At 40.1% G+C, this 12666-nt stretch overlaps 3 protein-coding genes across 5 annotated transcripts; 2 read left to right on the top strand and 1 right to left on the bottom strand.

The window, feature by feature from the left end:
* Positions 1 to 89: 89 nt before the first annotated feature.
* Positions 90 to 1834, top strand: LOC124197409. Its single transcript, XM_046592855.1, has 3 exons — positions 90 to 194; positions 264 to 1124; positions 1731 to 1834. Exons 1-3 carry the CDS (start codon positions 192 to 194, stop codon positions 1821 to 1823), a joined length of 957 nt encoding a protein of 318 aa, XP_046448811.1. The 5' UTR covers positions 90 to 191; the 3' UTR covers positions 1824 to 1834.
* Positions 1835 to 2404: 570 nt separating this feature from the next.
* On the top strand, positions 2405 to 5697 carry LOC124197408 (NADPH oxidase 4-like). Its single transcript, XM_046592854.1, has 12 exons — positions 2405 to 2932; positions 3022 to 3117; positions 3250 to 3466; positions 3550 to 3675; positions 3770 to 3926; positions 4016 to 4277; positions 4417 to 4479; positions 4554 to 4614; positions 4693 to 4858; positions 4927 to 5122; positions 5181 to 5287; positions 5371 to 5697. Exons 1-12 carry the CDS (start codon positions 2882 to 2884, stop codon positions 5477 to 5479), a joined length of 1611 nt encoding a protein of 536 aa, XP_046448810.1. The 5' UTR covers positions 2405 to 2881; the 3' UTR covers positions 5480 to 5697.
* A 602-nt stretch (positions 5698 to 6299) lies between these two features.
* On the bottom strand, positions 6300 to 7343 carry LOC124198845. 3 transcript variants are annotated; one of them, XM_046594892.1, is made up of 2 exons: positions 7233 to 7343; positions 6300 to 7143 (listed from the first exon to the last, which is right to left on the bottom strand). In XM_046594892.1, exons 1-2 carry the CDS (start codon positions 7236 to 7238, stop codon positions 6565 to 6567), a joined length of 585 nt encoding a protein of 194 aa, XP_046450848.1. In that variant the 5' UTR covers positions 7239 to 7343; the 3' UTR covers positions 6300 to 6564. The 3 variants fall into 3 exon arrangements, with proteins under 3 accessions (XP_046450848.1, XP_046450849.1, XP_046450847.1); XM_046594893.1 differs by having other exon boundaries at positions 6300 to 7140; positions 7233 to 7305; XM_046594891.1 differs by having other exon boundaries at positions 6300 to 7161; positions 7233 to 7277.
* Positions 7344 to 12666: the final 5323 nt, after the last annotated feature.

Below are 12666 nucleotides of genomic sequence, written 5' to 3'. Positions count from 1 at the left end.
GAAGAGGAAGCCTATAGGCTGTTTCGCCTCTAAGTGGAGAAAGCGCCCATCTCCCAGACGTGTGTGTAAACTATATAAAGGAATTGTAAGAGTTGGTTACTTGTCTCAGTCTGCATCTACCTGTCCATACCACCACATCAGCACCCAACGGCATTTGGATTATCCCTATCTTTTAAAAACAAACACGCAACATGGTACGTGCATTTTGGAGCATTTTTTCATATTTCATATTCAAAATCATCTTTTTGAAAAATCCAATTTAGTTTTCCGTGAAGCTTCTAAGCGCCTTACTGCTGATCACAGCTGGCTCGTGTTCAGCCCAGTTTGACGACGGAGGATTTCCGGATATCCTCAAGCAATCGGCTTTTGAGGAAATCATCGGCAACTATTACGCCTTCGATCCTTTCCTGCAGACTGGCCGCAAAGGTCGTGAATTGAACGGCGCCAGAGACGAATTGCAGTTTTCGGCCATTGAACCGATCTTCGAGTCCTCACCGCAGACCAACACCAACGACGATTCGACTTACTATTCCATCCCGCCAGCTTTTACCCCATCCGAATCTAAAGACCGGGACGAATTCCAAGACTCGGTCATCTCACCCGCACTCGTCACCAGAACCGCACCGGTCCATCACGACAGCATACGACAACTCAACGACCTACAAAACAACAGTCCGTTCAAATTCGAAACGGAATTCAATAGCTTTGACAGCGACGACTACCCACAGTATCCCCCCTTCTTGACTGAGCAATCAGCTCGACAACAGCAGCAGGCGCAGCAGCTGTCGCTTGACGCCACCCCGGAGAGAAGTCTCCCCAAATATGTTATCGGAGTCGCTAGCGAAGATGGAACGGAGGACAACTTTTTTGACACCAAGCCAGCACATCACGCGCCAACTGTTAGACGTCATTCACTTTACAGGGACCAATTCGTCAGACGCCCCAGCGCCCAGCCCCAGCAACTGCTGCTTGACGAGTCGCCCTTCGCCCGCCGGTCGCTACGCTACGCCAATGCTAATGAAGAGCCGCGTTACAATCGCCCCAGATCTAATCGTCGATCGACGGCCGAAGAAATCCGAAGATACAGCAGGAATATCCGCAACGGACATTACATCGCTTCCAAGGTAGTAGCTCCTTCGGCTGGTATAGAAAAGGATCGCTACTAGATGGCGTTTAGTGTTATTTTCCATCGTCATCCCATACGTAAAAAAATCTGTTCGAAATCCGCCGGGCGGTTACAATAATATTTCAACGCTCATTATTCGCTATCATCTTATCTATTGTTATTATTGCTGCGTAAAACGGCATCAACTGTATACTTTAATGGTCTAGAACCATCTAGAGTATTATACATACGTTGAAATGATTTAGCACATCATTGGAAAAAAGAAAAATCATAAGCCGATGCCGATCGCTTTTTGACATGTTTAATCGTTTTGCCACTACACCGTTTTTTGAATTATGCGTGCCCATCTCGTTTTGAATACATACGCGAGCTTTTACTTTTTACCAACAGTTTTGTTGAGATTGTGCTGAAAATGTAGATTTCCTCAAGACCCACTTGGCTGGCCAAGAGATCATAAATTTAAAAGTCGTTGAAAAGTTCACGGATAGGGTTCACGGATAGACCCAGAAGCGCTCAAAATAAATCAAACATTTCTGGTTCTTAAACACTTTCGAAATGAGGATGTTTCAAAACAAAAGCCGAAAAATGATTTGTATTCCAACAGGTTTTGTGGAGGGACCCTCATTCTCTGGCTGACGGGCAGCTGCGCAACCGACGATTCCTCGGTGTCATCCGACCTTCCGTTTACGCTGATTAACTCTTAATATTTAAAAAAAAAAGAATTCAGGTCTTTGTTCATTTATTTGATTTTTTTGAAAAATAAAGTATATTATATTGTATCTCGGAAGAAACTGGAAATCGCTTTTGGAAAAAATGACTGTGGGAACCGCGCGCTTCGAAAAAAAGAAAGAAAGAAAAAGAAAATAAACAAGGATACACAAGATATTTTGAAGTGGAAGAGAGATCCAAGGCCATACGTCAAGTAGAACCGAGCTAAAGTTTCACTCTGCATACAACCAAATAATCGTGCCGCTCTACGACCCTCTATCTCCTCGTTTGACCGGTGTATTGTTTGCACACACACCGGCGCCAGCAAATGGCTAAAAATCACGTCGATTTGTAACACACGCTCTTACACAAATGTTTGGCAATTTATTGTGATTTTTTCTCTCTAGCGCTCGCGCTCTCGCCGCCCGTATCGGTGCTGCTGGGGACTATACGTATACTTTGGGGTTACAACGAAGCCGGAGGGGATTCCGGCACGCAGCATTTTTTTCCATGCATTTTGGGATGCGAGACGGTGGATATGAAACATACGTATACTGTTATTTCCATTTAGGGTTTATTTTCAGTCGGGTAGAGAGCGACCGTAGACAGGGGGGGGGGGGAGAGAAAGAGAGAGAGAAGAAACTCATCTTTTTTTTTCCTTCTTTTCTTTGGGATGTGTTGCCATAGCAACGGGAAAAAGAAGAAAAAGAAAAAAAAAACTGAGACTGGCGTGCAACAAGAAGTGAGAGAGGGAGAGAGAGAGAGTCTCTCCTTCGAAAATACTCGGCTGCTGCCTTTTGTTCGACGCAGTGTCAATGCATCTCTCAGCGAAAGCAAAAGTTCAAATCACGCTCCCGCTCCACACACTCGTTTCTGGTTTTGCCCCTGCAACACGCCAGTTAATTGACCAGCAAATGTGCCAATTTGACTGTTGCCAATCATGAGGTCGCTTGGTTTGTTACAGTGTCGGGATGCGTGAGACATCGCCATAGTTTTTAAATTCGTGTTAATAAAGTCAGTCGCTTATATTTTTCTCAAGTGCCAAATATGGTCAACATGTTTTCGTCGAGTTGGCTCCGCCCATCGCACGCCTTTCACGTAATATAACTCGATTTTTTTCAAATATTATTGTTACTCGACTTTTTTCAGGCCTCATGATAATTTAGTTTTCAAACACATAACAAAAGGCCGTCTGGTTAATATTGAACGGAATTATTTTCTGGAATACTTACCGCCTCTACAAAGGGCAACCCCAGTACTATTACCTCCATCAAATTCTAGGAGTGAGTCATACATATTATTCCATCTGTTGCGCAACTCCTAAAACTTGTTTTATTTTTATTTTTATTTTTTCTAAATAATAATTTCTTTAAAAAAATTGAAAACAAAACAAAAAAAAACCCACGACTGTTTAGAGCGGTTTGTGCATTTCGCGCGGTACGGGAGCCGTTTTGAATGTCAGTTGCGGTCTTATACTTCTGCCGACTTGCAAGCGGGCAGCCACCACCTTGCGCCGTTATTGTTGTCGTCTTCTGGGTCGTTGTGGCTTATCAGCCCGTTTTATCCGTCTGTTTTTCAACCAAGCCGAACGGTTTCACATCACTTGCGCTTTCACCGTCATTATCGCTTCGGGTATGTAATTCACATCGAAAGAAACCGGAACCGCTCATCTTTAATGAAATGAAATTTCCCACCCACGATTTTTCGTTGTCCAGTTATTCATACCGGAGCCCATTTGGTCAACGCGGTCAATTGTTCGCTCTATTACAACCACCGATGGATTGAAGTCAACATTGCGGAATCACCCGGACAGGATCCTTTACAGTTGGTCTTCTTTACACGTAATTCAATTCAAAGCTTTTTTCTTAATATTATTAGTTTATTACCTTTGTGACACTGAACCCGGAGTGTAAAAAAAAAGGTGCGTTTTATTAGTTCCAGGGATTACGGGTGTGTTGATGATGTTGATACTGACAATGATCCTAGTGACGTCCGCCAGTTGGTTCCGCACCCGACATTTTAACACATTTTACTACAGTCATCACTTTCTGTTCGGACCCTTTTTAGTCCTCCTGGTCTTCCATCCCACCAGGTGAGTGCGCCGTACCGTCCATTACCGAACATGGCCGTCTTTGGCAAGTGTCTAAAGTGCGCATTGAAATGCTTGCCGCGCATTTCTAGCGGAATGCTGAAGGAGCAAACGAATTGGCGGGACCACTGGCCGGGGAACGACGACCAAGATGGGCCGCCTCCAGTTTTCATACCCATGAAGGGCTACACTTGGCTTTATGTGACGATTCCGATTATCTTTTACCTTTTCGACTGGAGTTGGCGCAAAGTCAGTCGGCGCCAGCCGGTCAGCGTGTCCCGCGTCGTCGTGCACGAACCAGACGTTATCGAACTGGTTGTTGATCGCTGGATGAGTCATTCCCAGCCTGGACAAGTTAGTTCCCCCACCTTCATTCATAATTCATAAATATGTTTTCTTCAAAAGAAAAATGACAAAAACCATTTCGGAATAAATTAACACTTGAATTTTTCTTTGCTTTGTTGTTTCTCCTCCATCATCAATCGAAACGCAGTACGTGTTCCTTCAATGTCCAGTCATCTCTGGTTTCCAGTGGCATCCATTCTCTCTCTCTTCGGTAAGATTTTGAAAATGATTTTTTTAAATTCAAATTTCAAATTTTGCGCCAATAAAAACAAATTTAAATTTTAGTGTTGTGATATGACTCACGCCAGTTGGACGGTCCACATGAAAACTAGGGGAGATTGGTGCAGTATGTATGACATAATTGAAGGAATAATCAAAGCTCATTGTTGTAAACGATGAATTTAATTTCTTACAAATGATTTAGAGCAATTGAAAAGTCTCCTAGGAAAAACCCAGAGAGATGATGTCGAGCTTTATGTGGATGGCCCATTTTCCAGTCCGTTTTCTGACGTCATCAACAGCAGAACGGTGATCTGCATAGCCGGGGGTATCGGATTCACGCCTTTCTTGTGTGTCATCCACAACTTAATGTATAATATTAGTTAAATGTTTACCAGTATCCAATTAAATAATCACAAAACTCTTTCTCTGTGTTTAGACGGAACGGCTGGAACGCCCGACCGGAGCGCCTGCATATCGTTTTTTGCGTCCAAAAGGCGGAAAGTCTTTTGTGGGCATCGGCTGCCATCGATCAACTGATCGAGGACGCGTGGGCTAGTCCTCGTCCAGATAAGCTGGAAATTAGACTCCACGTTACACGCCCAGCCCCTGCGGCCTGTCGTGGTTTCTCGCCAGTGAGTTGACATCAAAACAAATTCGAATAACAAAATAAAATCAATCATTTGGTTCTAGGTGGAAATTATTCTTAGCCAAAAATACCCAAATCTCCTTCGGCGATTGGAATACGGTCGTCCAAAGTGGAAGGAACTTTTCACGTCGTGGAAAGAGACTTATTCCAGGTATATAGTATTACAATTGAATCTTATTTTTTTTTTCACATACTATTTTTTATTTTGGCTAACTGTTGTTGTATTATATTCAGGGAACGGGTGGACGTTTTCAGCTGCGGACCCAGAGAATTAAACCGCCAGATTGAACAGATGTGCCGCTCCATTTCCAATTTCACTCTAGCCTACGAAAGTTTCTCTTGAATAAAAGTTATCGTTTTTTCTTTTGTGAGAATAAATCAAACATACTTGCATGTTTTTTACTATATATTTAAAAAAAGAACTTCTAAAGTCTAATTACGACGTACATAAAAAATATATATCATCAGTCTTGCCACAAAACTGTTTTATAAATTTTTGTATTGCGTAAACCGCTAGCAGTATGAGCGAGATATACATAGTATATTTACTTTTGCCTACGACTTTTTTTTAGATCCAGCGAATATTACTTTTTCCACTTAGGTAATTTAATATTATAGGCTACCGAGAATATAGAGCAGTTGTGAAACGAAGAAAATCGGTAATTCCTCGGAAGGCAGTTTGAATGCAAATGAATCGTAATGAACTTATTAATCGTGTTGAATGAAATAAGAAGAATATACGAGACGTGCATTCAATTCGACATGCCCCCCTTTTTTTGGAAGCTGTTGGTATACTTAATAACTGTCTGCTGGGATAATTACCCGCGCAATGTGGTAACTTTTTTTTTGTTTTGTGAGAAAGTTTTTTTGCAAGGATTTCTTCATCTTCCAGGTAGGTAATAAAGAAAGATTGATCTTTGGCCCCAAGGGTTCGATGCCCTTTTGTAACACCTTTCGGTAAAGAAGGCCAGCTTTCTCCGAGTTACCAAATTTGACGACCAGTTTATCTTATTCTCAATAAACACTTTACAATTTAATAACACGAAAGATCGTCTTTGTCGTGTGTAAGCGGGATGTCGTTCATAAATCATATTCTTCTTTTTTACTTGGCCCGACCGGAACTCATGTGTTGATTAAATATAACTATAGGCTACCCGGAATGATTTACGATAAATAAAATTATATTTTCTCTGATAAACTTTTGAATAATAACAGTTCCAATGAATCATTTCTGAACATACAACATAGAACAGACAGAATTACCAATGCAATAAATGTAAATTTTAGTTAAATTATTCAAGATTGGTCTTCAAAAGGTCAAATAGATTAACTCAATGTCAATAAAAAATTACTGATTGTAAAATCTGTTAAAATCATGCAAAATACATCTCACATAATTCCGCATATAATTCGTCGTAGTTGCACTAGTTAACCAATCGCAATTCCGGTTAAGGTAATGTTTTTGTAAGATACTCTGACATTCGGAAAAGAGCTAACTCTATTGACAAACCTAACGGGCATGATAACTTTGCTGAAAAATGCTAAAAAGGACTTGTCCGTAAAACTTGCGTGTCGTGGAACTGAATCGAAACTCGGCATAATCACATTCTCAAAACCAGTTCGCCTCCTGGCCTGCAATCCATTGTTCAAGATATCAATATCCTTTAGATCTTGATGGACGTCATTTGAATATGGGTATAGAAAGTTGGACGGTTGGTGCTGCTGGATTACATCAAACGGCGAACGATAGGATCCCTGGAAATAAATCGGATGTTGGTAGTCGGGATGAACGCGGTTGATCGGAAGAAAGCTTCGGACAAAGCTGGAAGAGCGGCCATCGTGGTAATAGGCAGGAAGGTAGACGACTCGACCAATCTTTGCCCAAGAAGCTGGACGTGTCAACGGTAAAGTATCGCCGTTAGCATCGGGAACAGAGCTCACAGGCAAACTCCAGACTATGAACGAAAGCGCCGCAAGGATGGCGGTCGCACTTGCAGTTTTCAACTGCTGAAACAAATTAAAAAACTTAGCCAAACCACCAAATAGATTTAAAAAAATCGAGGTTTTTTCTGTGAAGTTCCAGTTAACTAGTATACCTGCATCTAAGTAACTTTCGAAGTGGCGACTACAGCGGCTGGCAGAATACTGAAAGATCCACAACACGACGAGTCTGGCGTGCTGAATTTCGACCCCTGAGGAATCTCAAAACTTCCTTTCGGCAAATCAACCACAATGATAATATAGAACCAATCGGGCAATAAAAAAATACCGGATTTGAATACCTAAACCACACGCAAAGGACGATTGAAATGTGACGACCCGTCGGTTTTATTTTCTCGTTCTCCTATGGCAAAGGGATAACGGTACATACTCAATAGGGGCCGAGGACTTTGGCATTCTTCACTTTATTGTTGTAGGAAAGCTTGTAATTCCAGTGCATAACACGCAAGGATGTAGTTGGTGGTCAAAACAATAAAAAAATAAAATCCAAAAAAATCGCGACCCATATTGTGTGCTTCAGTCTTGGGAAAACGTGCCGAGTTTTATAAATGCCTTTCTACTGCAATCTAATTGTCAAGAAAGAGTCTATTTTATAATAAACAATAAACACGAACTAGTCTTAAGTACAGAACTCTTCGGTTTCATTTTCTTTTCTACAATTTTCTGCATTCATTCAATTCTGAAATGCGGAAAAGATAACTAAACTAGATCCATTTTTAAATCGAGACAATAATGACAGCACGATTATATTATCCATGCAGATTTTATATTAACATATAGGTTTTGGGGGGTTTTCACATTAAACAGACAGCTCTGCTATGATAAAATGTAAAAAAGAAAACAAAAAACATAAAAAACAAAACAAACAAACACAAACAAAACATGATTTTTCAGCGCAACATTTGATGAAGATCATGGATATTAAATAAAAACTAACAGTTGTTGACCATAGTTTTTTGTTTATCGGAATCAGGTCGGAATCATAGGGTAGACCGGGGCATTTTCGAACAAAATCTTAGTTTGCCCAATTTATGTCGAATTACGTTGTATTATACATAAATACTTATTTTAAAAATATAATCATTTGATAGCCCCTTTTCCCAGTTTTGTCGCGATTTCTCCTTTGTTTTATTTTCGTAGGTGGGGAGAGGTAAATATCGCCTACTAGAACAAAGAAAAAGGCAAAATTTTCCCACCTCCAAAAACAAGATAAAAGAAAAATCGTGGCAACACCGCGGATGGGATAGAAGGGGGAAAAAGGGATTACATAAAAAATTCCATTTTCAATTCGAAATTCATCTCATTAAATGAGTTTCGAAAAATTCAAAAATGACGCATTTTGTAGAACTAACGAAGCTCTTTATTTTCCAACTTTTCGCGTCGTTCTATGCCTTTTGGTTCCCTATTTATAGACCGGCAAAGTAGTCGGATTTTGATAATCTCCTCTCGCGTGTTCCTAAACTTTTACATCCATTTATGGATGCCCTGCCCTTAACAGTAAAAATCTGAAAAAAATGCAGGAAGTAGCCAACCTTCATGGTTACTTCTAAAAAAATTTCATTGCCATCTGTCAAAAATTCGATTTTTGGGAAAGCCGCAAAAATCGCATTTTTACATAAGGTTCTCTCGCGCGTTCCCAAACTTACGTTACCTACTGTACGTTGGAAAATAAGGGAATGGGAGGTAAGAGAAAAAAAAGTGTGCCAGTGGCCCCGCTCTCCCCTACGTAAGCTATCAATGATAAATGTTTCCCGTCGTCCCGTTAATGGTTATTTTCCTTGTTTATTTTTGTTGAATTGGTTTTATTCTTGCTTGACGTGAATTTTATCGATTTATTAATTGTTAGGTTTAATATCGGAAATAATTTAAGTTATAGATTTGCCGTATAAAAGCAGACGGCATCCCATAATTTTCGGACAGTACAGAACATTTATTGTTTTTATGGTATCTATAAAGGTAATTTTTAATACAAAGCTGGTAGGGGAGACCGGGGCTAGATGGGACAGGGGCTAGATGGGACATCGCAGTTTTGAGCATGTTTCCGTAGTTTTTTGTAAATAATTTTTGAACATACCTGGGGAATTATGTGACGCACATTGATAAAAAAATTTTTATGACATCTGCCAAGTACTTTGTGAGTTATCAGTAAAAATTAATTTTTTTGTTTTTTCTAGACATCTCGCAAAATCTTTAAATTAAAATAAGTGCACATTGCAGATGCATAATTAAAAAATGAAATAGACAATTTGATGTGAAATTTATTTTACTTTTTTTGGTACACGGTAAATTTGCGTAGCTGTTATAGTTAGGTTGGAATAACTAAAAATATGCGAAAAATCAAGCGGGGTAAAATGTGACATTTCAGTTGGGGCTATTTGGGACACGTTCAGGCAAGCCAAAAAAAAAGGGGGGGGGGAGCCTCCGGCAATTGTACGTCCTCCCCCACAAAAATGGTCTTTTTGAAGAACATTTTTGTTTCACACAAATTTATGCATTTTACTTTTAATTTTACACAACTTTTGCATAACCAATGGATAGCAAATTAAATTTTCCATACAATGGCTATCTCAGTTTTATGTATACATAACTTAATTAATAATTATAACTAAAAAGTAAAAAAATTTAAGTGTCCTAAGTAACCCCCCACGCCGGTTTTTTTGCCCCTTCATGAGCGCGCGTTTTCTCTGTTTGACAGAGAAAACGGAGCGCGGGGTGGCAATGGGGGAAGGGGAAGAAAGGGACACACACGGGCAAAAAAATAAAAACTGTTTTCAATTTAAAAATGACTACATTAATTATGACGCGAAAAATCTGAAAAAGAAGAGCATTGTTCAGCTAGCGAACCTCTTCATTTCAAAGTTTTCTTCCTAGCTCTACCCGTTCTGTAGTTATCCCCCCTTAAAGTACCCTAATTTTGCATATAGCTCTACGGAGCTTTCCCAAACTTAGGGCTCAAGTTAAAGTTAACCTGCCTTTGATTTCAAAAATCTAAAAAAACAAATCAGCATATTCCTACACACTGTGCCCTGGTAGCACGCCTCTATCTATAGGATGTACGTCGCCCATCTTTTCAGCCGAGTGAGATATCTTAACCCGACGTCCATAGGATTGCCTATGTCTATACTAATGTCGCGCTGTAAGACATCCAAATGGGTACGGCTTACAGCCGTCTTCAAAAGACTTAAATTTAAGCAAAAAGATAAAAAAGAAACATTCCTCGGTGGGCGCGAAACCACGTTCTTGGGAGTGATACTCTAGTGCTCTACCCACTACACCACTTTCTAATACTTTCAGCCGTATTTGGTTCAACGGGTCTAAATTAATCTTAGCAGTTAAAATTATGAAAATTTAAAGTCCTTGTCTTCCTCATCTATCATGTGGACAGATAATTTAGACATCTCACAGACGTCATGTTACGTCTGTCTGTTAAACGTCTAATTTCTAGACACAAATGGATGTCCGTGATCGTATGAGAAACGTAGATCTATAGGACATCTATACGAAGATAGCATAAGGCCGTAGAAAATTGAGCATTCATGTGATATCCAATTTAGGTTGTAGCTACATCAGATTTGATTTAGACATTAAGACATCTATATGATAGACGATGGATGTAAGTGTGCTACCAGGGTGGCTACGGCCAAAAATAAATTCGTCGCTTTCCGACGAAAATTGAATTTTTGGGAACGCCGAGAATAACCAAAAACGCCTTTTTCCATAAGGCTCTCTCGCGCGTTCCAAAGTTTGGGTAGGTACTGTAACTCAACGCAGAATTTAATGGGATTTTCCTTTTTTTGTTCTCTCATTTTCACGAACAACAGGAATAATAAGATACCGTGGGGAGAAAAAATTCCGTCCGAAAAAAAAAAGGAAAAAATGATTTTTTAGCTCCCACAATTTTTGTTACATTTTAATAAAAATTCGTGGAGGAAAGCATCTTCTGATGCTTCACATTGGCTAACAATTGAATCAAATGCAGTTATTACAACTAGTCAAAAAGTCCACTGTTCACAAATGCCCCAGTCCGAAAATGCATCGGTCTACCGTACTCTTGTGACAGCGACATAGCACAACAAATTCTCATGATGAGATTACATAAATACTCATACTTAACTAACGTTAAAATTTAAAACCCTCTCTTGGCTTTAGATAAGTAATAATGAGGAGGGATTGAAAAAAAAATGAAAAACTGTGAATCAGTCAGTCGAGGTCAGCCAAATACAAACAGTAACTACCGAAAGTTTCCGGACAGTTGAGAGCAACTTATGGGAAAATTTATTTTTAAATCGTCAAAAATCCATTTTTAGACTACGGAGATGAATTTTGGACTGGGTACTCTTAAAGCTAGGTTTTATTTCATGTATATTGGAAGTAGGACTCTTAATTAACGGGTAGGGGCATAGGGCTTATTAAAATTCGACGAATAAGTTTCCGGACAGCCGAGAGAACCAGCGTAGTAAATGCGGCTACTATGGCTCTATTGTACGGAGCGAAAAACAGGGTTATGAGGGCATATATGAGGGCTTAAAAAAGAGCATCGTTAGCTCTCCAACCTCGTGTGTGGGTTACACCAAATCACCAAAAGAAAAATCACTTTAATTTTGATTTAAAAATGTAAAATTTTTATTTTTAAGATGTTCCCCATTTGTAGTATCCCCTCCCCAAGTTGCCGATTTTCCAAAGTACCGAAATTTTTCCTGAAAGAGCGGGGGAAAAAAGACAGGCTATCGCTACGGCCCTCTTTTCGCTAAGTGCGGTTGGTCGGCCAGTTAGACGACGCATTATTTCTCCATTTTCTTCACCAGACAACAATCAAGGTGCAATTGACCGACGAGTTAGACGTAATTTTAGTTCTCCATCGACTTCACCGGATGCCAACGTCCAACTAGCAATCTCCCGACCAGTTAGTCGTCGCATACGTTCTCAATAGAATTCACCGGTCAAAGACCAACTGCCTGGCCACTTCGTCAACGTCGTATTCGCTCTCCGCCGGACGTCCATCCATCACCACCTCAATCTTGTCGGCAAAGTCGTTCTTCGTCAGTAACATATCACCCGACGATGTTCACATTGAACAGTTTTGTCTTACTCGTCTCTTTTCTGCCATGACTTGAAATTTACCATGGATTAACTTATTTTCTCCATTGCTCAAATGTCTCTACGAGCGTTTTCTAGATTCTCTTGATGGGAGTCAAGGGTCATTGCCAGACCCTTTACTCGAAAGTAGTGCTGAAAACCCTCGAATGATGAAACTGATTTACTTTCCACACCAAGAGAAAGTAAAACTTGCTGAAAATCGGAAAAACGCCATTTTTAGCATTCCAGACTGCTTCGTTTCAAGGTGAGACGTCAAGCACCCGAGTGCTTACGATGCGTATTTTTCCGATTTCGCAATTAGGTGGTTTGGGACAGAAAAATCGCAGTCCGAGTTTCTGTGCAGGATATGCGCAACATCAATATCTTAGATTTAAAATAGTTTAGGTTCGCAACTGCGTTTACACAGATTACACTTAATTTTTTAATTACTTA

The sequence above is a fragment of the Daphnia pulex genome, chromosome 7, assembly GCF_021134715.1.
Source record: "Daphnia pulex isolate KAP4 chromosome 7, ASM2113471v1".
NCBI classification, from domain to species: domain Eukaryota; kingdom Metazoa; phylum Arthropoda; class Branchiopoda; order Diplostraca; family Daphniidae; genus Daphnia; species Daphnia pulex.
Note: the sequence above shows the minus strand (reverse complement) of the source record. Positions and strands in the feature narration are given on the sequence as shown.